The 24,189-nt window shown below is 50.0% G+C and overlaps 1 protein-coding gene and 1 pseudogene across 19 annotated transcripts in view; one reads left to right on the forward strand and one right to left on the reverse strand.

Moving 5' to 3' along the window:
- The window catches only part of L3mbtl1 (L3MBTL1 histone methyl-lysine binding protein), a 35,474-nt gene extending 17,327 nt beyond the window's left edge, over nt 1-18,147 (forward strand). For 6 of the 19 annotated variants that reach the window (XM_030251175.1, XM_030251174.1, XM_011239543.3 and 3 more), the window contains 14 exons: nt 422-526; nt 1,288-1,423; nt 1,744-1,835; nt 4,768-4,919; nt 5,343-5,419; nt 6,110-6,195; nt 6,339-6,449; nt 6,887-7,001; nt 7,327-7,426; nt 7,593-7,790; nt 7,898-7,947; nt 10,503-10,660; nt 11,507-11,569; nt 17,932-18,147. In XM_030251175.1, coding sequence (XP_030107035.1) covers nt 422-526; nt 1,288-1,423; nt 1,744-1,835; nt 4,768-4,919; nt 5,343-5,419; nt 6,110-6,195; nt 6,339-6,449; nt 6,887-7,001; nt 7,327-7,426; nt 7,593-7,790; nt 7,898-7,947; nt 10,503-10,660; nt 11,507-11,569; nt 17,932-18,132 — 1,644 coding nt within the window. In that variant the 3' untranslated portion in view covers nt 18,133-18,147. The other 13 variants (XM_030251179.1, XM_030251176.1, XM_030251183.1 and 10 more) reach the window with 12 other exon arrangements.
- Gm11453 (predicted gene 11453) lies at nt 22,393-23,620 on the reverse strand (annotated as a pseudogene).

Genomic DNA, 24,189 nt, shown 5'->3' on the forward strand with positions numbered 1-24,189 from the left:
CCACTAAGAGCAAGCCTTCTGGTGTTTTCTACTGCACAATCCTTGATGCACTAACAGAATGAAGAAGTCTAGAGTTGAAAAGGGTGCGCTGTAAGGAACTTTCTAGATAGGAAGCTTAGGGCCTCTAAGCTCACCCCTCACCACCTGACTTGTGGATTCTAGATCCTTTCACCCAGTTCAGCATTAACCTCACCATGAGGCAGCTAAGAGAACCCTTAAGTCTAGCCCTGACCCAGCCCTTCAGGATAGTCCTGCAGCTCTCTCATCCTCTGGTGACCCCTGCAGGACAGATCCCCAATAAGTCACCCTTTAACATCTGCAAGGCAGATGGGGGCCTAAAGACGGCTCCTTCACCCCAAGCCCACTAGGCAAGGATAAGGCCGGATGGAAGCTGGGTCCTCTCCACTCTGTGCATTGACAGTCCCAGGCAGTCACCCATAACAAGAATGGCTTCAAACTGGGCATGAAGCTGGAAGGCATTGACCCCCAACACCCGTCAATGTACTTCATCCTCACTGTGGCTGAGGTGAGCCGGAAATACCCTCCCAATGTTTCAATGTAGTGTGATGGAGCCTACATGGCCAGGGGTGGGGGTGGGGGTGGGGGGACAGATGGATGGAAGGGTGGCACTGCCTTGCCTCAGGAAGCCCAGGCATCCAGGGAGGTCCATTGGAATATAGGAAAATCGAAAAGTAAATACTGGAGAACAGATGAGAAGCCATGGGACACCGCAATTACTGAATAGTATAAGTTGTCTATGCTGGGGGCGGAGGTGGGGTGGGGCATATCAAAGATGCAAAAGGTAGGGGTGCTGCCATCTCAGATCGAAAAAGGCCCTGTCCTCTAGGAAGGGAATCTGTGAGATGACCATAGTCGTGACACACCATGGGCTTGCAGATGAAGACATTCCATTTGGCCTAAGGGATAGGAAAGGCTAGGAAGGCCAGCCTGCCACCATCCTGTGCTAGAGAAGGAAAGCCCAAGCAGATACAGTGGAACCAGGTCTGGGGTATGAGATAGAGTAGGAGTATAGCAAGGTGCATTGAGAGGGTACAATAAGAGGAGGTGGCAGAGAGAGAGACCCCAGAGGCACAGAGCAATCTGTAATACTTCCCACCGGTCTGGTCTGGGGTGTAGGGAGGCAGGGGGCTGCTATGGAGAGAACCCACCTTGCACTCAGTACTCAGGGAGCCTGCGAGCACTGGATCCCTGAGATTGCAGGCTGGATCAGGAGAGGTGAAGGAGGCAGAGGGAGGCACCGGCCTCTGAGTCTTCTCTGATTCACAGGTGTGTGGCTACCGCCTGCGCCTGCACTTTGATGGCTACTCTGAGTGCCACGACTTCTGGGTCAATGCCAACTCCCCTGATATTCATCCCGCTGGCTGGTTTGAGAAGACTGGACACAAGCTGCAGCTTCCCAAAGGTAAGATCTCCCTGGGTTGGTCCCTGGAGGGCAGTGAGTCCCAGAACCATCTCTTTCTCCCTTTAGGGGTTTTTCCCGTTGTTGTTTTTTTTGCTTTGATCCTAAATGCAGGACAGCCTCTCCATCCCATTCTGATACAGCTCCCCTCTGAGTCTTTTCTAAACCCTTGGAGTGTTTGCCAGGTCTATCTTCCATTAGCAGAAGGTCCCTGAGGGGCTTGGGGACCTCAGACCTGCCTGTTTCTACTTCATTATCGGGGCCCTCACCATGGCCCAAGCCTCTGCAAGGTGCTCTGTTCCTTCCCCCCTCGAGGGGCCCAGGTTACAAGGAAGAGGAGTTCAGCTGGAGCCAGTACCTGCGCAGCACGAAAGCTCAGGCAGCCCCCAAGCACCTGTTTGTAAGCCAGAGCCACGTGAGTATCAGTAAAAGTGAGCACCACCCCTGCGGCCAAAGGCCCAGCAGCCGGCCACGGGGAGCTGACTCAGAGGAGTGGAACTCACTCTGGTCTGGTCTCCACTGGCTGGAAAGAACAAAGATGAAAAAAAGAACAAAGTGCTCGTTAGCCCCCCCCCCCCCCCCCCCCCCCCCCCCGTTCCCTCCTTCATCTTGTCTTCATTCATTTATTTTTGGTTTTGGTTTTGGTTTTGGTTTTTTTCAAGACAGGGTTTCTCTGTGTAGCCCTGGCTGTCCTGGAACTCACTCTGTAGACCAGGCTGGCCTTGAACTCAGAAATCTGCCTGCCTCTGCCTCCCAAGTGCTGGGATTAAAGGCGTGCGCCACCACCGCCCGGCTTTTTTTTTTTTTTTTTTTAATTACCTTTTTTTAAAACTGTATTTTGTGTGGGGGATGCACATGCTGCATCGCACACACAGAGGTCGGAGGACAGCTTGTGGGAGTGGGTTTTCTGCTTCCGTTTGTCACACACACAGGTCGGAGGGCAGCTTGTGGGAGTGGGTTTTCTGCTTCCGTTTGTCACACACAGAGGTCGGAGGACAGCTTGTGGGAGTGGGTTTTCTGCTTCCGTTTGTCACACACAGAGGTCGGAGGACAGCTTGTGGGAGTGGGTTTTCTGCTTCCGTTTGTGGAGTCAGGAATTCAGACTTGGACTGTGTGGCTTAAAGGCAGGCACCTCAACGCCCTGAGCCATCTCACCAGCCCTCATCCATTTTTTTTTTTTGTTGTTGTTGTTGATATAACAAAATAATACAAAAGAAATGAGGGTTGTTTTGTCCTGTAGCTTCAGAAGAGGAAAGTCTGTTGAGCCTCTGAGGAGGCCTCTGGCAGGTGATCCCACACTGTTGAAAACATGTATGGAAGAGATCTCAGGAGTCAGACGCGTTGAAGCATAAGCTTGCTTTCCTTTCTTCCTCCCTTTCTCCCTCCCTCCCTTTCTCCCTTTCTCCCCATCCTTCCTTCCTTCCTTCCTAGCTTCCTAACTTCCTTTGATTTCTTTTTCTTCTTTTGGGTTTTTTTTTGTTTTGTTTTGTTTTGTTTTGTTTTTTGGTTGGTTGTATTTTTGTATGTTTGGGAGTGGTTTGTTTGTGATTTGGTTTGGTTTGGGGTTTTTTTTTTGAGACAGGGTTTCTCTGTAGGTGTATCTGTGTGTGTGTGTCTGTGTGTGTGTCTGTGTCTGTGTGAGTCTGTGTATGTGTGTGTGTATGAATCTCTGTGTGTGTATCTGTGTGTGTCTGAGTGAGTCTATGTGTATGTGTATCTGTGTGTCTGAGTGTGTCTGTGTGAGTCTGTGTATATGTGTATCTGTGTGTGTCTGTGTGAGTCTGTGTGTCTGTGTATCTGTGTGTGTCTGAGTGAGTCTATGTGTATTGTATCTGTGTGTGTGTCTGTGTGGGTCTGTGTGTGTGTATCTGTGTGTGTGTGTATGTGTATCTGTGTGTGTGTATGTATGGGTCTGTGTGTGTGTGTGTGTGTCTGTGTGAGTCTGTGTGAGTCTGTGTGTATGTGTATCTGTGTGTCTGTGTTTGTGTGTATCTGTGTGTGTATGTGTGTGTCTGTGTGTGTGTTGTCTGTGCATAGGCAGGTGCTTATGTTCTGCACAGCCCAGAAGAGGGCATTGGAACCTGGAGCTGAGGTTACAAACATTTGCAGGCCATGAGTGCTAGGATCTGAACTCCAGGCCTATGATTGAGCAGCAAGCACTCTTAATCACCCGGGCCATCTCTCCAGCTTGCTTTCAATAAGGATTCAGTCTCTCAGGGACCAGCCCCACCTGGTTCTCCAGACCCTTCCAGCCTAGGACCCTTTAAGGGAAACGCCTAAGCCATCGCATTCTCTGCTGCTGAATTCCCCGCTGTACATCATAGGCCCTTGCTGGCTCCACAGCCTGGACACTGACTGGTCTCTGCTCAGATAGCCTTCCTTTGGTTTGCTCTGCAGCTTATTGCCTATAGTCAAAGTCTAAACTGGCAGCCTGTTCCTCTTATCTCTGACATTCCCATTAGCTCACCTCCTGCTTTTAATCTGTCCGGAGGCAGGTGGCAGGTAGCTTGTTAGTAGTTACGTATCACATGATCCCAAGCAAAGGGTCTGAGAGAGGTTGGGGAGAGAGAAAGAGAGAGAGAGAGAGCCCCCCACTGAAGATAATTCCATCCTGGGGGCTGGATGTGGAGCTTAGGAGTAGAGTGCCCCTCCCAGCTGACCATATCGAAGGCCAGTGACTCCACTATGCTGTTCACCGGGACAGTTGATCTTCCATTCCAGTCTGGCCCCAAAGACTACAGTTGGGGGTAACAGGTGATTAATAGGGTCCTGCCTCCTATAGTGACAGGAAGTGCAGATTTTTTTTTTAAAGTCACTGGCCCTAACATTAACTGACATTGTGTCCTGGACCACAGATGTCATTTGGAGAAGATGTTCGTGTTGGACATCTTGGAAGACGAGGAGGTGCTGTTTCTTAAAGCTTTTGTCTGGTTGTGGTAACTCCCCAGCCAGTACCTTTCCCATTCCCTGTACCCTTCAGGGATGGAACATATCAGTCCCTCCTTCCCAACCATCCCACTACTGCCCCAGCTGCCTCAGGCAAGCATGGCAAGGCTTGTTTAGGTAGGGGAGACTTGTCCTCAGCCTGCCTGAACTTTTGGGTAAATACATCCTGACAGTCGCTTACCTTCTCCCACAAGTCAACATAAGGAGATCATTGCCTTGGAAGGACAGGAAGTCCCTGAGCAGGCCCAGAGCAACCCTCATTCCCGACCTATTTCTCCCTGTGTCTATTTCCCACTTCCAGGCAATCCTTGTAGGGAACCCACTCCTGTGTTTACCGGGTGCTCTGGGCTAGCTCCAGCCAACCTGACCCTGGCTGGTGGCAACCCTCTTCTTGCTCCTAGAGTACTCCACCTGTGGGCTTCCAGGTGGGCATGAAGCTGGAAGCTGTGGACCGCATGAACCCTTCCCTCGTGTGTGTGGCCAGTGTGACCGATGTGGTGGACAGTCGCTTCCTGGTGCACTTTGATGACTGGGGCGATACTTACGACTACTGGTACTGGGACCTGCTGGGGAGGAGACACCAGGGGAGGGAGGCATCTTCTCTAGGACCTCAGACAGCATGAGGCCCCACCTAATCCACTCCTGATATTTAGATCTTGTTTCAGATTGGAGATGGGAGTAGGTAGTGAGCTGTCCCGTGTATCTGAGTGCCATGGGATATGTGGCTCAGTTTTTCCTATTTCATCAGAAAATACCTTGGCTCAGATGCACACTCACCCCTTCATAGATCTCCACTGGCTATTATGGTACGCTAGAGTTTTCAATGAATGTGGTAGTGTTCTGATCCTATGTCAGTTACCCATCTCTCTCACTAAGAAGGCAGATGCAGAAGTCCCTAATACCATGCTGTAGGGATGGGTGCCAGGCTCAGCCTTCCCCATTTATCCTGGGACAGTAATATACTCTTGGGTTTCAGGTGTGATCCCAGCAGCCCCTACATCCACCCAGTAGGCTGGTGCCAGAAGCAAGGAAAGCCGCTCACCCCTCCACAAGGTGAGGTTGCTGCCCTAGCATGCATCCTTCCTTCCTAGGCCTGCTTCTCTCTTCCTGTCTATTCACATGTTAGACATGTTCCCTGTACCTCATGAGAGTAAGAATCAGATAGGGCCTGGAGCCTTGACCTTTTGGGGTTTCAGAAAAGAAAGTTAGATGACTACCTCAAGCATGCAGGGATCTCAAGTAAAACACATATGTCCTTTCTTCTAGGACTGCCACAGGCCCAAGTGTAAGCAGAGGTTTGGATAGGACTAAGAGCAATAGGGTCGTAAGCGATAGGAGCTAGGATTCCAACAACACTGAGCTCTTGGGGTTCTGTGTGCTTTATTCTCCCCAGAATCCATCTGCCCCAGGAGCCCCACGCAAACAACTAACTGTAGTCACATGGGGGAAGTTTCTTCTCCAAGAATCTCCACCCCCTCTATGGTTTTTTCATTTCGTTTGTTGTTGTTTTCATTTTTGAGACAGGCTTTCTCAGTGTAGCCCTGGCTGTCCTAGAACTTGCTCTGTAAACTAGGCTGGCCTCGAACTCACAGAGATCCACCTGCCTCTGCCTCCCAATTTTGCTGGGATTAAAGGTGTGCACTACCATGCCGGGCTTCCCTCTGTGTTCTTGATCCTGACTGGGGACAGAGAGTTCCTTGAGTCACTTGGCTGGCTCAGATCCTGTTCTCACCCCTTCTCTAGACTACCCAGACCCTGACAGCTTCTGCTGGGAGAAATATCTAGAAGAAACTGGGACCTCGGCTGTGCCCAATTGGGCCTTCAAAGTGGTGAGTTGAATCTTGCCTTTTCCAGACTGTCAGTCAGCCAGAAGGAGGCCTTGGCCAAGACACTGTCTCCCCTGTAGCTCTCTCCTTGGAGCCTCAGCTCTCCCAAGCTGAGCCTTAGCCTGAAGAGTCTTGTCTCCCTACAGCGACCCCCTCACAGCTTCCTGGTGAACATGAAGCTGGAGGCTGTAGACCGCCGGAACCCAGCACTGATCCGGGTAGCCAGTGTGGAAGATGTGGAGGATCATCGGATAAAGGTGGCTCTGGGACCCTAGGCTGGGGACCTGGGGGTGGACAGGTCAGTGGGGCAGGAATTCTGTAGAATATTCGGAGAGAAATCAAAGTCATAGCGTGAGATAGGAAGCTGAAGACCCCAGATCTCATTCTTTCCTTAGCTGTGACTCACTTTTGTGGACTTGGATAGGTTCCTTTGCCTCTCTAAGCCAACCTTACCATCTGCAAAATGGGTCTCACAATTCTTGTCCTATACAAGGACTGAATGGGAATGAATGGCTTTTTAGCCAGTGAAACTCTGAGAAGCCATGGCCAGAGGCAGTCACTCTGTAGGTGGCCCCTGTATTCTTCCTAAGATCTTGACATAGGCTTGAAGAGAACCCCTGAGCCCAGCCAACCTCCTGACTGAGCTGGGCTCTCAGAGCAATACCTGACCCCCCTGAGGGCCTTTCTTCCCCAGCTCCACTTTGATGGCTGGAGTCACAATTATGATTTCTGGATTGATGCCGATCACCCAGACATCCACCCTGCAGGCTGGTGCTCCAAGACAGGACATCCCCTGGAGCCTCCTCTCCGTGTGTACCCCCCGGGACACTCTTCTCTTTCCCTTTCTATCAATCTCTGACAACCCCACCAGGGCTCCAGTGCCCACAGTGAACCTGGGATGCCTAGCCCCCTAAGTAACTCCTTAGGACTTCATGCTACACTAAACCAAGACATGCCCACAGCCCCAGCAAACCTTCCTTCCCCACTAATAGCTGATACTCAATGGCAGCAATGGAACAGCTTGGCTCTGTGCACAGTTCTGAGTACTCTTCCCCCTACATGGAAACTGGCACTTCCCTGTCTCACTCCCCTGTCTCCAGGACTCTGTGCCAACTTCTCTTTCTGCCTGTGCAGGGCCCAGAGAGTCCAGCTCTGTCTCCCCTGGGGGATGCCCCCCTCTCAGCCACAGGAGCCCACCCCACACAAAGACCTCCAAATATAACTTTCACCACCGGTAAGTAAAGTCACAGGTGAGGCCTAGAGGGAAGCAGGTATCGTTCAGGTATTTACAGCTGTGGGGTGAGACCCATCCGCATTCCCTAGGACCTGCACAGGGCCAAGGTTAGGGATGCTCTGTAGAGACACTTGGGTCCACCCAACTAAAGCCTTCCTCTCCCCAGAAAGTGCCCCACTCCTGGCTGTGACGGCTCCGGCCATGTCACTGGCAAGTTCACAGCTCACCATTGCCTCTCTGGCTGCCCGCTGGCCGAGAAAAACCAGAGCCGGCTGAAAGCGGAACTGTCCGACTCGGAGACCGCAGCCAGGAAGAAGAACCCGTCTAATTTGTCCCCAAGGAAAAAGCCTCGCCATCAAGGCCGGTGCGGAGGCCAGGGAGACAGGTCCTGGGCTTCACGGGTGTGGGGCCTCATGTCTTCCTGAGGCAGCTACTGATCCTCTGCTGCGGGCCTGGTCCCTCTCTCTCCAGGATTGGACGCCCTCCAAAGTATCGCAAGATTCCAGAAGAAGATCTCCAAGGTGAGCCCAGGTTCCCATCTCAGGGTCCTCCTGCAAGTGGGTGCACGGAACACTCTGTGATTGATGGGATCCGACGTCAGGCCCCAGGGAGAGGGGAGAGGGGAAGGAGGCTGCAGTTTTGAGCGTTTAGGTGCACAGAGCAGTGGCAAGAACACAGGATGCGGCTGTGAGTGGCATCTGTTCCTGCAGACTTGCTTCATTTCCCGGAGTTGCAGCAATGGCCCTGTTCCGTTCTTCTGTGATTCTAGGCTTCCTCGGGAGACCATGGCTGTCAGTTGTGTGTCCAGGAACTTGCTGGACATCTCGAACCTCCCTTTCCTCTCTTGAAAGCATGCCTAGAACCTACCTTTGTAGAGTCAGTGGCTGAAATGGTGATGGTAGCGTCTGCTGTTTACAGAGCCAGGCTTTTCATTCGCCCTCTCTAGCTCTCCAGCCTCCTGCACTGTGTCTAACTAAGGAGGAATGGGAGGTTCAAAGGCAAGCTCATTCACCTCGTGAGGGGCCGAGCTGGGATTCAAACTTGGACCAGTCTTCTACTACACGGCATTAGGCTTAAAGCACTGCGCCCTAATGTTGTGTCAGTACCAAGTCCCCTTGGGTTCATTTGCATGGATTTCTTTAACAGAAGGCCACAGACCTGGTAGCCTAAAGAGCAGCATCTATTCCCCACAGTTCTGGACATGCAAGCCAGGTGTCTGGATGCGTATCTTGTCAAACCGCTCATCCCTGCTACTGGTCTGACTTGTATGAACATCCCACACATTGTATATACATATTCCTTGACCCTGGTGTCATCAGTCAGATGCTGAGGATGATAGCCCATTGCGTGGTGTGGTGTGGTGTGGTGTGGTGTGGTGTGTGGCTAAGGGAGGCTGGTTAAAGTGTTCAGCCCTCCTTAACAGGCTAGCCCAGGGGCAGGCCATGGCCCCTCTGCTGCCTGCCACAGGGCACCTGGGTCAGCTCCTGCAGGTCTACATTCTAACCACCAGAGGGCGCGTCCTGATTGCTGGACGTGGACTGTTCTTGGATTATGGGGTGGGTGTGTGGGTGTGTGGGGGTGGGTGGGTGTGATGCCATGATGTGCACGTGGAGGTCAAAGGTCTCTTCATAGTGCCAATTCTCTCTTTCTACCTTTAAATGGGTTTGGGGGATCCAATTCAAGTTCTCAGGCTGTCACAGTAAATACCTTAAGTACTTTTACCTGCTAAGCCACCTCCCCAGCTCCAAAGTCAGTCTTTCTAGTGGTTGTACCTGGGGCCCAAAGGAGAAGAGAGGGCTCAGAACTCACCCAAAACCCTGAGGCATCTCGGGGGCAGAGGCTTAGGTGTCTCACCTCCATAGAGAGCTCCCTGCTGCACCAGCAGGCCTTTAACTAAAAAGGGGCGCACTGGCCACAACTAAGCCTTCTATTGGAGACTCCTTATACATCCATGGCAGACCTCAATATAAATTCTGGATGTGCCTGAGACCCTGCACATCTTTCACTTCTGTGAAAGAACCTTTAAGCCATGCAGATAGATGATTTTTAAAAAAATGCTGTAAGTGCTTAAGAGAGTCTGACTCTGCTCTGATGACTAAGGTAGAACCCAAGGCTAACTCCAAAAGGGGTTTGCATGGAAAAGAACATAAACTATGGCCGGGCATGGGAGGCATAGCCATTGGGTCATAGCAGGAGCCATGAGTCATAGGGGGCAGCCCCTCAGTGCTGCTTAGGTGAGCAGTGCACAGGCCGTGATGGCAAAGACTGGAGGGAGTGACAGCCAGGCCTGGGGTGGAGATATGGGGAGCCAAGAGGCTGAGGTTAAGGGAGTGAGGTGGAGAAGGATGGTCTGTAGCAGGCAGGGCCTGCCAGACAGAGTACGGCACCAGAGTGCTGCATTCTGCACCCAGAATTAGTAGCAAGCACAAAAACAAGAACAATTATCCTGAACTCTGGACCAAGGCACAGTAAGGCCTGCAGGAAAAATGGCCACGCTGCCTGAGGTCCCTGGATGTGCTGGAGAGGATGGTGGCAGGTTGTCAGCCAATGAATTGAGTAAAGTCCAAGGAATGAGTGGCAGGCCTGCTAAAGAAGCAGCCAAGCCGAGGGGCATCTGTCACCTGACCTGCGGAGCCAGGGGTTCCTGGGCAGATCAGAAAGCAAGGGAGAGGCAGCCCAGGGTTGGAGGGCTGAGAAGAACTCATTCTCTAGGTCCAGAATCACCCTAGGCTAAGAGAATTGATCAGAGTTCAAAAGGACTTCAGAAAGGACACACAGAACTCACTTCTGAAGTCAGGGATAAGATTTCTGGGCACTGGAGATGACTTGAGGCCAGCAACTCCAAGAGAGCATCCTCAGAAGTCGCAGAGTTCTGGGGTCACTCTAGACAGTGGGTGCTGAAGTCCCGGAGCAAGCAACCCATTTACCCAGCTGGAATAAGCACCAGGTAACCCCACCCGCTGTGGCCCTGCAGGCTTTCAGAAGGGGCCATGTCTGTTGACCAGCCAGTGTCCCCTGTGACACAGATGTGGGCCGTCCCTAGTTCTGTCCATCATGCTCTGCTTTTGCCTTCTAGCCCTCCCTCCCAGTGTGGTACACCAGTCCCTCTTCATGTCCACCTTGCCGACCCACGCTGATCGCCCACTCTCTGTGTGCTGGGAGCAACACTGCAAGCTGTTGCCAGGAGTGGCGGGCATCTCAGCCTCCACAGTCTCTAAGTGGACCATTGAAGAGGTACAGAGCTGGGCAGTGGTGGCACATGCCTTTAATCCCAGCACTTGGGAGGCAGAGGCAGGCAGATTTCTGAGTTCGAGGCCAGCCTGGTCCTCAGAATGAGTTCCAGGTCAGCTGGGGCTATACAGAGAAACCCTGTCTGGAAAAAACCAAAAAAAAAAAAAAAAAAAAAAAAAAAGAAGAAGAACAGAACCCTTCCTCAGCCTTTTCCTCTTCTCCTCATCCTCTTCTTCCTCCTCTCCTCTTCCTCTTCCTCCTCCTCTTCCCCCGCCTCCTCCTCTTCTTCCTTCTTCTTCTTCCTCCTCTTCTTTCTCTTCTTCCTCTGCTCCTCCTTCTCTTCTTCCTCTTCCTCCTCCTCTTCTTCCTTCTTCCTCCTTCTCTTCTTCCTTCTTCCTCTTCATCCTCTTCCTCTTCCTTCCTCCTCTTCCTCCTCTTCCTCCTCTTCTTCTTCTTCTTCTTCTTCTTCTTCTTCTTCTTCTTCTTCTTCTTCTTCTTCTTCTTCTTCTTCCTGCCCCTACGTCTCCCTCTAACCCTCACAGGAGTCTCAGACCAGGCCCTGCTCAGGTGGAACTGCATGCCACTCCCAACCTCATGTTCACCCCTCCCAGCCCCTTGAGCTGCCCAGCAAAGCTGACCCAAACAGGCCCCTTGTAGATAGAGAGGGTGCTTCCTGTCTGCCATGCTTTAAGGAACAAGGGACCTTCCTTCATGTGCCTTAAGACATGATGATCCCCTGAGGCTGATAAGAAAGAACCTGCTGGCACAGTTTAAGGGCCCCAAGATCACAGTCTCAACCCCTCCCCTAGCTCTCATCCCCTGCTCAATATATCTCCCTTGATTTCCAAGGTCTTTGGCTTCGTTCAGACCTTGACGGGCTCTGAGGACCAAGCGCGCCTCTTCAAAGACGAGGTAAGGTACAAGTGCAGAGAGACAGAGATGAAGTCACTGCCACTGAGCCAGCAAGACACCGTTCCCCTCCCCAGCATTCCCTGAGCCTGAGGGGCCTCTGACCAACCATAGTCACTCATATCTGTGGGAGAAATCTTGTAGGGACTGTGGCCCAGCGTGGGGATACTGTGCTCAGATTCCCCTTGGGAAAGAATCTGTTTTCTCTTCTGCTCTCTGCCCGGGACTGTTTGAATTGAAACATTTTACAGATTGGAGTGCTGGGGAGAGAACACAGCTTCGAGCAGGCTGAGCAGCTACTCTGTTCCTGAGCCACATCCCTACATACCACTGAGCCCAAAGCAGATAACAGGTGGCATAGGTGTAGGTGTTTGCTGGAGATAGTCTAACACGGTACAACACCCTTAGGTATTGCTTAGGAAAGATGCGATGCCGTGAGTTACAGGGAAGAGAGTGCCAGGTTTGAAGGCAGTCTAGGCTGGAATCCTAGCTCTCCCAGTTTGAGCATCTTGTCTCCGAACACACTTCTTCCTGGTTTTATGACGGAGGTAGAGAGAGTGCACTGTGGGCTGCCTTGTGAGTCATTGTGAACTTTGGAAAGAAGGAGTAAGTTTTCACTGCAGTAGATCTAGCAGGATCCTATCCCGAGTATGTGTGTACATCCATCTGGCAGGATTGCAGAGTCAAATAGAAATCCCACCACTATACCAAAAGCCCAGTATGGGGGAGACCTCTATAAGTGGTAGTCTGACTTTTTGTGCACAGTTGTCCTTAAATAAAGAACTTTATTTGCGACTCTTTTAATTTGTAGAGTTTGAAACTGGAAGGAGCCCTTGAGTGTGTTTAAGGCTTCCTTACAAAACAACAGAGGCATTCCCTTGCAGCAGCACAGTGTGGTCTCTGGTCTTGCCCCTGTATTGCCCATCTTATCTATGCTCTCTGCGTGTCAGTCCAGACAGACTCCTACTTCTAGAACATTCTGACCAACACAGAGTAAACGCATTAAGCTCTTTCTCCCTGGAATGGCTTTTTTTTTTCTCTCATTTGCTTAGGGGTTTGGTTTGGTTTGGTTTGGTTTGGTTTGGTTTGGTTTGATTTTGGTACTTGGAGTTAAGCCCCCAGCTTCTTGCATGCTAAAACAGTCCTTTATCACTGCTCAGTAGCGATGTCCACCACCCACCCACTCCAGATGACCGAGGTGAATAGCCAATGCCACCATTTTATGAAACACGTGGACTTGAGTCCACTTCCATCAAGACAGAATATCCCCATCATACCAGAAAGTTCTGCCTCAGCCTCTTCTGGTCGGGCCTCACCCCAAAACATAACCACTGTAGATCGTCATATTTTTTTTAGCACTGTGGATTTATAGATTGGCTTTGCCTGTTCTTGAACTGTGTGCGCGGGATCAGACAGCGGTGCTCTGTGGGTCTCTCTTCGTTCCCTGTAGTGCTGTGACGTGCTGCATACACTCAGAGTTTTTCTCCACTTGATGCTCAGGGGGCAGCTCTCCTGTCCATGGACATTTAAAGGTTTCCCTCTCAGTCCCATGCCTCACAAACCCCTTGCCCTGCCTTCTCCCCCCTTCTCCCTCCCCATAGCTGGCTTTGGGGACTGGAATACACACTTCTCAGCCTTTCACACACTGGCTCCATCTGTCTGGGGATGAGGCAGCTGGAAGTAAATTGCAGACCTCACGGTCTTTCACCTCTGACCACTGTGACTCGTGACTTTTTAAAACAACGCTGTTATTGCGAAAGCAAGCAATCAGTACTAGCTTCTCTGACCTACCGACCAAGCCCTGCCCTTCCCCACATTTCTTGTCACCTCAGAACGTTTTTTAAAAAATCGTTCTTGAGCCAAATAAGGCCCATATAAATTATTTCAGGTGTTTTGTAGCCCTTCAATATCTCCTGTTCTAGGAGAGTATTCTCTTTTTTTTATTAGGTATTTTCCTCGTTTACATTTTCAATGCTATGAGAGTATTCTCTTATCTTGTCTCTCACTCTCTTTTTTTTTCCTTGTGATATATATTTTTTTAAAAAGTCTCGGAGTCAGGACCAGCAAGTTGGCTAATAAGCTGGTAAAGGTGCCTGACACCAAGCTTGAAGACCTGAGTTTGATCCCTAAAACTCCCATGATGGAAGGAGAGCGCTGACTCCTGGAAATTGCCCTCTGGCCTCCACACACGTGTAGTAATGTGCACACATTCAACACCAACACTCACATCCGTACATACACAAAGTAAATAACTTTAATAGAAGAAGGCTTACAACTAAAAATCAGATCCAAAAGCTTGTTTACATTGGAGTGTTCTCCATCTCTCTGATTTGGGGGGCAGGAATAGGTCAGAGGTTACAGTGAACCCCATGCGATAGCCCTCAAAATCCCCAGCTTGCTGTTAGTCGCCCTGAGCTTGACAGGTGGGTCCCCACAGGCAGCTGTGGGGTTTCTGTTGTCTTTGTTTTTGTTTGTCTTTGCTCTCTTTTGGCTTCGGGCGGTTCACAAATGCTAGATCCCACGCGTAGATATGGAAGCTGTTGCCCCGGTTACAAAGTGAGTCCAGGCAGTGTTTTTAAAGCTGATGACTAATGAGTGAAGCCGCTCAGACCAGGAGCCAGGATTGCTCCTGAGACGGGCGAGCGTGCAGTCTGTGCAACAATATCCTGGGGCCCTGTGCTTAGAAGGACCTGGCAGCTGGCTTGGTGCTCTGCTGCCACTATTTTGAAATTCTTGCAAACTTTCAAACAAGAAGCTCCGAGTTGTCGTTTGGTAGCAAGCCCCACAACTGTGTCAGCAGCAACTGTTTTCTCGAAGCTACTGTCTGTAAGGGCTCCAAAGACGCTTTTCCAGTGTACATGTCTGACACAGAGCAGTCAGCAGAAAGACAAAGAAAAGCTGAATGTGTGTGGTGCGGGGGACCAGGCTTCTTGCGTTCCTTCTCCGCCCCCATTGTTGTCTTCCTTCTCTCCTTTTTCCCTCCCTTGTCTTTTCTTTTTGCCCTCCCTCCCTTCCCTACCCACCACATGCCCTTTCTCCCCTCCCCCTACTTCCCACCATATCTGCCCCTACCTTCCTTTCACCTCACCCCCACCACCACACCTGACCTCCCCCCCCCATACCTTCCCCCCCCATCTCCTTCTCACTCTCCCACCCCCTCAGATGATTGACGGCGAGGCCTTCCTTTTGCTGACACAGGCGGACATTGTGAAGATCATGAGTGTCAAGCTAGGCCCAGCCTTGAAGATCTATAACGCCATTCTCATGTTCAAAAACACTGACGATGCCTTTAAGTGACTGGTTGGGGGCGGGGAAGTGGGGGCTCCTCCCATCCTCGCGGGGCTCCCTCTGCAAATGGTGCTTCTCTCCCAACTTGAGTTCTGCACCCCTGCCCTCACTGTCTGACTAGATGTGCGGGAGCAGAGGAGCCTGGGGAAGCAGGTCTCAGCCCTCGGTCCTAGAGTTCAGTTGCCCCGGGGAAGGTGTGACTAAACCGAGACCTGACTGATATAAGGGCCGCAGGTATCCTGGCTGGGGTAGCCTACAGCTTTAGCCACCTTGGTTATTGTCTTAGGAATTAGGAGGAGCTAGGTAGGGTAGGCATCCTCTATTCAGACCTATGTCGCTTTTTGGCATCTCTATGTCCTTTCTCCTCCTTGGCCCATCTCCTCCTACGAAGAACTGGCCATGACCTTGGTGTGCACATTTTACACATGATAGGCGCCTCCCTCCCTGTCCGCTGTTGGCTGTATACCCTTGCTCCCCGTTCATGGTCCAGCCAGGCCCCATGGCTCTCTTCCCCCATAGATGCTTAAGACTCAGAAATATGGGAGCATCTTACTAGGAGCCTCTGGCTGTCTTCTCCCTTTTGCCTCTAGGCAGAGATTGAGAGCCCAGGCACCACCTTCCTGAACACGTTCAGTTCAAGATCACTCGGCGTTGAAGTGGGCAGTACGGAGTGAGCAGATGGTTAGAGCCCATGTCCTAACAAGCAGGGCCTAAGTTCCCTGCTGCTGTCTCTATTGGGTGTGGGGGGAGATGAAGTCTGCCCTGGCAAGCGGTCCTGACTAGGACGTCAGACACACTGGAGGCTTTGACTAGCTCCAGAAAGCGTGATGGCTGTATCATTTTCTCTGACTGTGGCTCTCAGCCAAGATAGTGCACATGAGGGAGAGGCCCCTGCCAGCCCAGCCTCCTGCCAGGAGGGTGTAGCACTGGCTAGCACACAACCACTATGGCATCACATTCACTCTGTCCCTTAAACATTTCTCATTCTGCTCTCGAGTCTAAGGAAAGCCGCTTATGGTGGAGTTGGAAAGGTCCCCTCTCCTGTCTCTGACCTCCCTGGCCCTTCTTGCCAGTCTCCAACAGTCTCTCACTGCCAGCTAGGTTCCTGCTGGGGCTCTGGAACTCGAACCTTTCTGTCCAAGTGGAGGTTCGGCCTCCACTCAATTACTGCCAAACCCACCTCCCAGCCTAAGTGGGGAGGGAACCCAGGAGGGAGCCGCCCCTCCAATAGGTGGGAGCATGTGCCAGGCTTCAGTTCATCTGGTGCTGAGGTGGACCTACAGGCTGAAGAGCAGGGTTGTCCCCCAGTCCAGTATACTTATAGGTTATGTGGTATGTGTCTTTCCGTGTGTGTGTGTGTGTGTGTGTGTGTGTGTGTGTGTGTGTGTGTGTGTATCTTTCCATGTGTGTGTGTACACACGTGTTGGTCACTCAGCAGTATCTGTCAGGTGCCGGTGTGAGGTGCAGAACTGGGGATATGAAGGGCTACTGTTAAGCTATGAGGCTTTATTATTTCCTCAGAAATGGGAAGCCAAAAAGTCCTGTTGATTTCCTGTTTCTGTGCTTTGGGGACCTCCCCTTCCTAGGCCAGACAGCTTCTGGGGGACAGCCAAGTGTCACCCAGCTAGCCTGGCAGAGGCTCAGGTTCCCTTTCCCTTTCAGCCCTCAGGGGTAACTTTCTGGGAGGACACTGGGCAAGGCCAGCCAAGCAGGGAGGGAGGGCTAGGTTGACCGATATGACATCACTGCCCCATTTGCTGGAAGTAAAGAGGAGCCGAACTCTCCAATTGTGATTGTCTGGGTTGCAGTGGAAAACTGCCACCACCTGGCCTTTAGTCCGCCCTACCACACACTGACTTGTCTGAGACGGCAGCAGATGTTCTGTGTTCTTGACTGGAGCTGTGAACCACACAGCTACCAACGAAAGGGACCTCACAGCTTTTGCCGTGCAGCTTTGCCAGTGATGGTTGCCTGTGGGAGAGACCAGACGGACTAACAGACAGCCTTGGAGAAGACGACTTGCAGCCTCCCAACTCTAGGCTACACACCCCTTCTGCACTAATATCAGAAACCAAATCTTAAAAAGTCAAAAGAAACATGCCTGCCAAGCATCCCCCCCACCTGTCCACCCCACTGGGTCCCCACTGCACCCGAGCCTGGGAGCACAGGCCATGGGTGGCTGTCTCTGGCACTTGTGCCCTGGTTTCTAGAAACAGGGACTACTTACATTTTGTCCCCAGCAGGCTTGTCCAGCCGCTGCCCAGCCCTGGCAGTGATGAACTTTGTTTAATTTCTGAGACAAAGAGAATGGTTCCGGAGTCTGAAAATGAAACCTGTTTGCACCTCCATTCACACGCACTGTGATGGTGTTACTTTTGTTTACTTGCTCTGTGTGTGTGTATGTGTGTGTGTGTGTGTCTGTGTGTGTCTGTGTGTGTGTGTGTGTATGTGTGTGTGTATGCTCTCAAGCATAAATTCTTAAAGAAAATCCTCTGGTTTAAGCTAAATTGACTCTTGAGAGAGGAAACGTTACAAAGAAAATATAGTATGATTTGTCTGTGTATTGAGACAAAATAAATAAATAAATAAATAAATAAATAATTGACTAGTCTGCATCCAGAGTCTGTTTTTCTTTTCGTGGTTGAAATGCCCAGAACACACAGGTGACATCAGTACTGCCATGTCTGAGGAGACTAACTCCTTCCCTCTGCTGCTTGGTAGGTCTTAGAGCACTGGTTCTCAGCCTGTGGGTCATGGCCCCTCTGGGGGCTGAATGACCCTTTCACAGGGGTTAGCCTAAGGCCCCTTGAAAACACAGATATTCACATTATGATTCATAACAGTAGCAACATTACAGTTAGGAAGTAGAGACGAAAATAATGTTAAGGCTGGGACTCACCACATGAGTCACGGCATTAGAAAGGGTGAGAACTACTGCCCTAGAGCAACTGAGTTTTATACTTTAAAAGACCTGGTTTATAAAAATGCAAATGTATTGAAAGGAGGAAGCTGAATGGAGACTACTGTAGAAAGGAGTCCTTGCTTAGAAACAGCTGACTAGGGATGTGTTCTCACAGCAGGCCACCGAGGAGGAGCACAGAGGCTTGAGGACGACACACCAGATGACACCTCAGGCTGACAGGGGCCCTTGGCACTGGTTTTGCAAGCAGAAGAGTTCTAAGTATGACGGGGTCGTGGAAACTTGCTCCAAGCTTCCAGAAAGCTGCCAAGGCCAGGCGGTGTGCTGTAGGGCCAGATTTTCCAGAAGGGGGCCTTGAGTGACCATTGTATGAATCGACAAGGGTGGACTCCAAGTTACAATGAAGACATCAAGATGTTTGAGATGCCAGGACTGTGGGGTGTCCACCAAGGAAAGCTGCAGGTCTGAAGTAGAGCTAGGCTAAGACAGGTTACCTGGGTCCCAGGCAGCAGAGCTGGAGATGTTGGGGTGCCGAAGGCTGAGAGCCCAGATGGTTCCACCAAGAGCTCCAGATGCCAGATAAGGAGCTTTGGGATTTGGTGTTAGCTGAGAGTGGGGGTTGTCTAGTAGAGGGCTTGCCTAGCACACAGGAAGCCCGAGGTTGATCCCCAGCACCTCGTGAACCAGGCCAGGGGATCTACCTCTCCAGTCCCAGCACTGGGAAGATGGAGACAGAAGGATGAGACACTGAGGCCATTTTGCTACATAGTGAGTTTGAGGTTAGTTCTCATGAAATGATATGGCTAAGGAAGAAAAGAAAAAGAAGGAAAACTGTGTAGTAACTATATACCTGCTTGTCTTAAAAGTGTAACCCAGAGGTCCTGAGTTTCAATTCCCAGAAACCACGTGGTGGCTCACAACCATCTGTAATGGGATCTGATACCTGCCCTCTTCTGGGGTGTCTGAAGACTGGGACAGTGTACTCAAATATATAAAATAGATTATTTATTTATTTATTTATTTATAAGAAAAGTGTAATCAGCTGGGCCTGGAGAGTTTTGGTTTTTTTGTTTGTTTGTTTGTTTTTTTAAGAGTATACAAGCCAGGGCTGGGGTGATGACTCAGTCAATAAAGTGCCTGCCTAGTAAGCTGAAGACCTAAGTTCCGATCCCTGGAGCTCCCTGGCCAGCTACTCTAGCCCTATGATGAGGACCTAAGGCCTCAGGACCAACACAGGATTTTTCTTTGACCACCTGCCCCAGATATGTGCACCCATACACATACAAATAAGCACACATATACATACAATTTTTTTTTTTTTTGGTTTTTCGAGACAGGGTTTCTCTGTGTAGTCCTGGCTGTCCTGGAACTCACTTTGTAGACCAGGCTGGCCTCGAACTCAGAAATCCGCCTGCCTCTGCCTCCCGAGTGCTGGGATTAAAGGCGTGCACCACCACGCCCGGCCAATTTTTTTTTTAAATTAAAAACATAAGCAGAGCTCCTGGGGTCTCATAACAATGTTTTATATTAATAATCAAGGCCAAAGAATTAAGTGGCACCCCTGGTTTTAAAATTAGCATGATGCTTTCTGTTGTTAAAATGTCATGCACAGTCACTGTTAACTACCTCATCAAAATCTTTAATTCCTGCTCTCCACTGCCCTTCCAAACCAATTGATTAAGAGAATGCCAACCATGGAGCTGTCCAAGAGCTCAGCTTCCTTCTCTAGAGCAGAAACTTCCCAGCCTGGACAGATTGGCATCAAGGTAGACTGGTGGCCTCGGGCTTCTGCGAATCGGACTCCCATGGCCATTGGGGACAACTGTGCCTTAAGAGCTTGGCCTTACTTCCCTTCACACGGTCCTCGAGCCTCCTCACCATGAGTTTCCCATCATCTCCTGTATGGCCTCGCCCATCGATGTCACAAGAAGCAGGCACCTCCCCGCCACCCACATCTCTTCTCCTCCTTTTCTATCACCGTGGAAACGTTGATTCTTCTTCCTGGAAGCTAACCCTTGAACAGATAGCTGCAATAAAAGAAACGTTGACGCATAAGGAAAGGCTGTGGAACATTCCAATGTGATTGCAGAAATAAAATTTTAATACACGGGTCGAAAGGTAAAGCAGAAGACGCCTCCTAGAAAGAGTGCGGGACGAGAGGATGCCTGTAATCCTGTTGACCAGCCTCACCCTCAGGAGGCAGAGGCAGGAAGGCTGTACCAGTTGAAGGATAGACTGTCTCCAAACACACAAAAACAATGAGGTGGAAATAGGAAAAATATTGAAATAACGCAGACTCGTCAAACATTGAATTATTTTAATAAACAATCTCGGGGGCTGAAGCGATGGCTCAGTGGTTAAAACACAGGACCTGTGTTCAAGATCACAAGCCTCTGGAACTCTAGTTCCAGGATCCGACACCTTCTTCTGGCCTCCTTGGGGCACCAGGTATTAATATGGTACACAAACCTACATGCAGGCAAAACATCCATACTATAAAAAAAAATAATAATAAAACTAAGGGGAAAAAAAAAAGAACTATTCTAGAATTGAGATCTGTTAGTGTCCAAACTGAGAGGTCACACTTAGTGCCAGGGTAGGGAGCAGTGGCCTCCTGCAATACTGTAAAATAGCAGGATTAAAAGAAGGTCTATAAAAAGAAGAGAATAAGCCGGGCAGTGGTGGCGCACGCCTTTAATCCCAGCACTCAGGAGGCAGAGGCAGGCGGATTTCTGAGTTCGAGGCCAGCCTGATCTACAGAGTGAGTTCTAGGACAGCCAGGGCTATAAAGAGAAACCCTGTCTCGAAAAACCAAAAAAAAAAATAATAATAATAAAATAATAATAATAATAATAATAATAATAAGAAGAAGAAGAAGAAGAAGAAGAAGAAGAAGAAGAGAATAAAGAGATAGAAAAGCTTCCAGGGAGAATAAAACCAGGGAACAACGTGAATGCTAATGTCATTGGGTTTCTCTCCAGCAGTTGCAGAACCGTATCTTAACTAGTTTAAAGGAGAAGAGATCATGCAAAGCCCAACCAACTCCATTTTTTTGAGAAGAAACTCCATTTTGTGCAAAGGGGCTAAACTCCAAGTCCAGGAAGAAACCACTAAGTCCACTTGAGCAAACATCCTATGGCAACCCACCACCCCCACCCCTTAGCAACAGCCAGTCAGGCTACAACAGCAGGGTCAAGGAACATATAGGTAACCTAAGACATCCTGCAGAAAATAGATAACCTAGACATCCTGTTTGTCGAGTGGCTTTGCCCCCGTGTTTGGTTCCTGCAGATTATGCCAGAAAGGCAGTTTTAAAAATATTAACTTGCTGACCTGTATGGAATTTCCCCAAGTTTGCTGTAATCACAATAAATACCCTGCACCCCTAGACTGGAGGCTCTCACTTCTGACCTGCTAGGACAGTGATGGTAAAGGACCTTGCTCAGGAGCTCCTCAAAAAGATCCTTATGTGTTTGCACCAGTGATCCTTGGAGTCCCTGAAACCTGAGCATAACAACCACAACAAAGTAATCTGTGTATGTGAGTGTGGGTATGCACGCTCATCTTGGAGTGTGTGTTTGAAAGTCAGAGGACAGTCCTGGATGCCAATCCTCAACTTCCACCATGTGTGAGACAGAATATTGTGTGGGGCAGTGGTGGCGCACGCCTTTAATCCCAGCACTTGGGAGGAAAGAGGCAGGCAGATTTCTGAGTTCGAGGCCAGTCTGGTCTACAGAGTGAGTTCCAGGACAGTCAGAGCTACACAGAGAAACCCTGTCTTGAAAAAACAAAAACAAAACAAACAAACAAGAATATCTCTTGTTCACTGTTTCATACACACTAAACTAGCCGGCCTGAGAGCTTCTGATTATCCAGTCTCCTGTTCTGCCTCCTAGCAGGGCCTCATTGGATGACAGGTACTTGAGTTACTTTGTCCTGCTTTTACCTGGTTTGGGGACCAAATTTGATGCCTCAGGCCTATCTAGCCATCACCTTACCCATGGAGCCCTGGTTCACAATAAAATAATTAGTAAGAGGAGTACATAGGCTCCATTGAGCAGGCCTCTGTAAGGGGATGCATAGGCTCCATTGAGCAGGCCTCTGTAAGGGGATGCACAGGCTCCATTGAGCAGGCTGTTAAACAAGAAAGATACAGTGGTAGGAAAGGAGGGGCCAGCATGATACCAGACACTGTGAAGAACAGGAGAATGAGAAGGACCAGAAAGGATGGGGAAGGTCTGAATAAACTCAGACTGACAGATTAAGAGAATATGCTGTTTTTATCAAAATGTTATATGGTAATGCATAATTCTGGGTAAAGATGTTCAATATGTAGTCATGCACCACACAGTGATATCATGGTCAATAATTCTACTATAATTAGGACAACTGATCATATAACATTAAGTCTAGTAATGCCATGTCTATCTTAGTTTATGGAGGATACTCTATGATCCTCATATGAGACCATCTAATAACACACAGATCATATACTCATCATCAAGAAATCTGTGATATATGTATGTTCTCTCTACATATAGTGACCATATATGTATATTCTGCACACATCGACAAATTTTCAAGCCACCTCTCTCTCTTCTGGGGGTGGTGGTGGAGAGTGTGTGCAACGAACTTTATTGATGGTATTCAAGAGAGCAGGGAGGGCTCCTCTGGCCCCTCCTGTTACTATGGAAGTCTGGGATGGAAATTGTGAGGGAGATGCTCAGTGTTGGGGGCCGAGTTGGGACAGAGACTCCTCAGCAACCAAGGGCCTCTCTCTTGCTCTCAGTGTCCTTGCTGGGGTGGGTGGTCAAAGGTTTCTTATTCCTTGTAGGCCATGTAAGCCATGAGGTCCACCACGCTGTTGCTGTAGCCATATTCATTGTCATGCCAGGAAATGAGCTTTACAAAGTTGTCATTGAGAGCAATGCCAGTCCCAACACCAAAGGTGGAAGAGTGAGAGTGGCTGTTGAAGTCACAGGAGACAACCTGGTCCTCAGTGTAGCTCAGGATGCCCTTTAGAGGGCCCTTGGATCCCTGCTTCACCACTTTCTTGATGTCATCATACTTGGCAGGTTTCTCCAGGCGGCACGTCAGATCCAGAATGGATATATTGGGGGTAGGAACATGGAAGGCCGTGCCAGTGAGCTTCCCATTCAGCTCTGGGATGACCTTGCCCACAGCCTTGGCAGCACCAGTGGATGCAGGGATGATGTTCTGGGCAGCCCCACAGCCATCATGCCACAGCTTTCCAGAGGGGCCATCCACAGTCTTCTGAGTGGCAGTGATGGCATGGACTGTGGTCATGAGCCCTTCACGATGCCAAAGTTGTCATGGATGACCTTGGCCAGGGGGGCTAAGCAGTTGGTGGTGCAGGATGCATTGCTGACAATCTTGAGTGAGATGTCATATTTCTCATGGTTCACACCCATCACAAACATGGGGGCATTGGCAGAACGGGAGGAGATGATGACCCTTTTGGCCCCACCCTTCAAGTGGATCCTGGCCTTCTCCATGGTGGTGAAGATGCCAGTAGACTCCACGACATACTCAGCACCGGCCTCACCCCATTTGATGTTAGCGGGGTCTCGCTCCTGGAAGATGGTGATGGGCTTCCTGTTGATGACAAGCTTCCCATTCTCGGCCTTGACTGTGCCGTTGAATTTGCCATGGGTGGAGTCAGACTGGAACACGTAGACCATGTAGTTGAGGTCAATGAAGGGGTCGTTGATGGCAACAATCTCCACTTTGTCAAGTGGAGAGCAGATGGCAGCCCTGGTAACCAGGCGCCCAGCACGGCCAAATCCATTCACACCGACCTCCACCATTTTGTCTACAGGTCGAGGCTGGCACAGCACAAGAAAATGTGGCTGTTTCTGGAACAGGGAGGAGCAGAGAACCGCCATTTCTCTTGTAAGGTTTCTTCTTCTTCTTCTTCTCCTCTTCTTCTTCTTCTCCTCCTCCTCCTCCTCCTCCTCCTCCTCTTCTTCTTCTTCTTCTTCCTCTTCCTCCTCCTCCTCTTCCTCTTCTTCCTCTTTCTCTTCCTCCTCTTCCTCCTCCTCCTCCTCCTCCTCTTCTTCTCTTTTGGTTTTTCAAGACAGGGTTTTTCCGTGTCTCCTTGGCTGTCCTAGAACTCACATTGTAGACCAAAATGGCCTTGAATTCAAAGATCTGCCCACCTTTGCCTCCTGAACGCTGGAATTAAAGGCACATGCCAATACTGCCCTGCTTAGTTAGGTTTCTATTGTTGTGAAAAAACATTGTGACCAAAAGCTACTTGGGAAGGAAGGGCTTACTTCATTTTATGCTTCCAGGTAACAGTCCATCACTGAGGGAAGTCAGGGTAGGAACTGAAGCAGAGGCCATGAAGGAACATTCCTTTCTGCCTTGCTGCTCATGGCTTCTGCAGTTTTCT

The sequence above is a fragment of the Mus musculus genome, chromosome 2 (assembly GCF_000001635.26).
Source record: "Mus musculus strain C57BL/6J chromosome 2, GRCm38.p6 C57BL/6J".
NCBI classification, from domain to species: domain Eukaryota; kingdom Metazoa; phylum Chordata; class Mammalia; order Rodentia; family Muridae; genus Mus; species Mus musculus.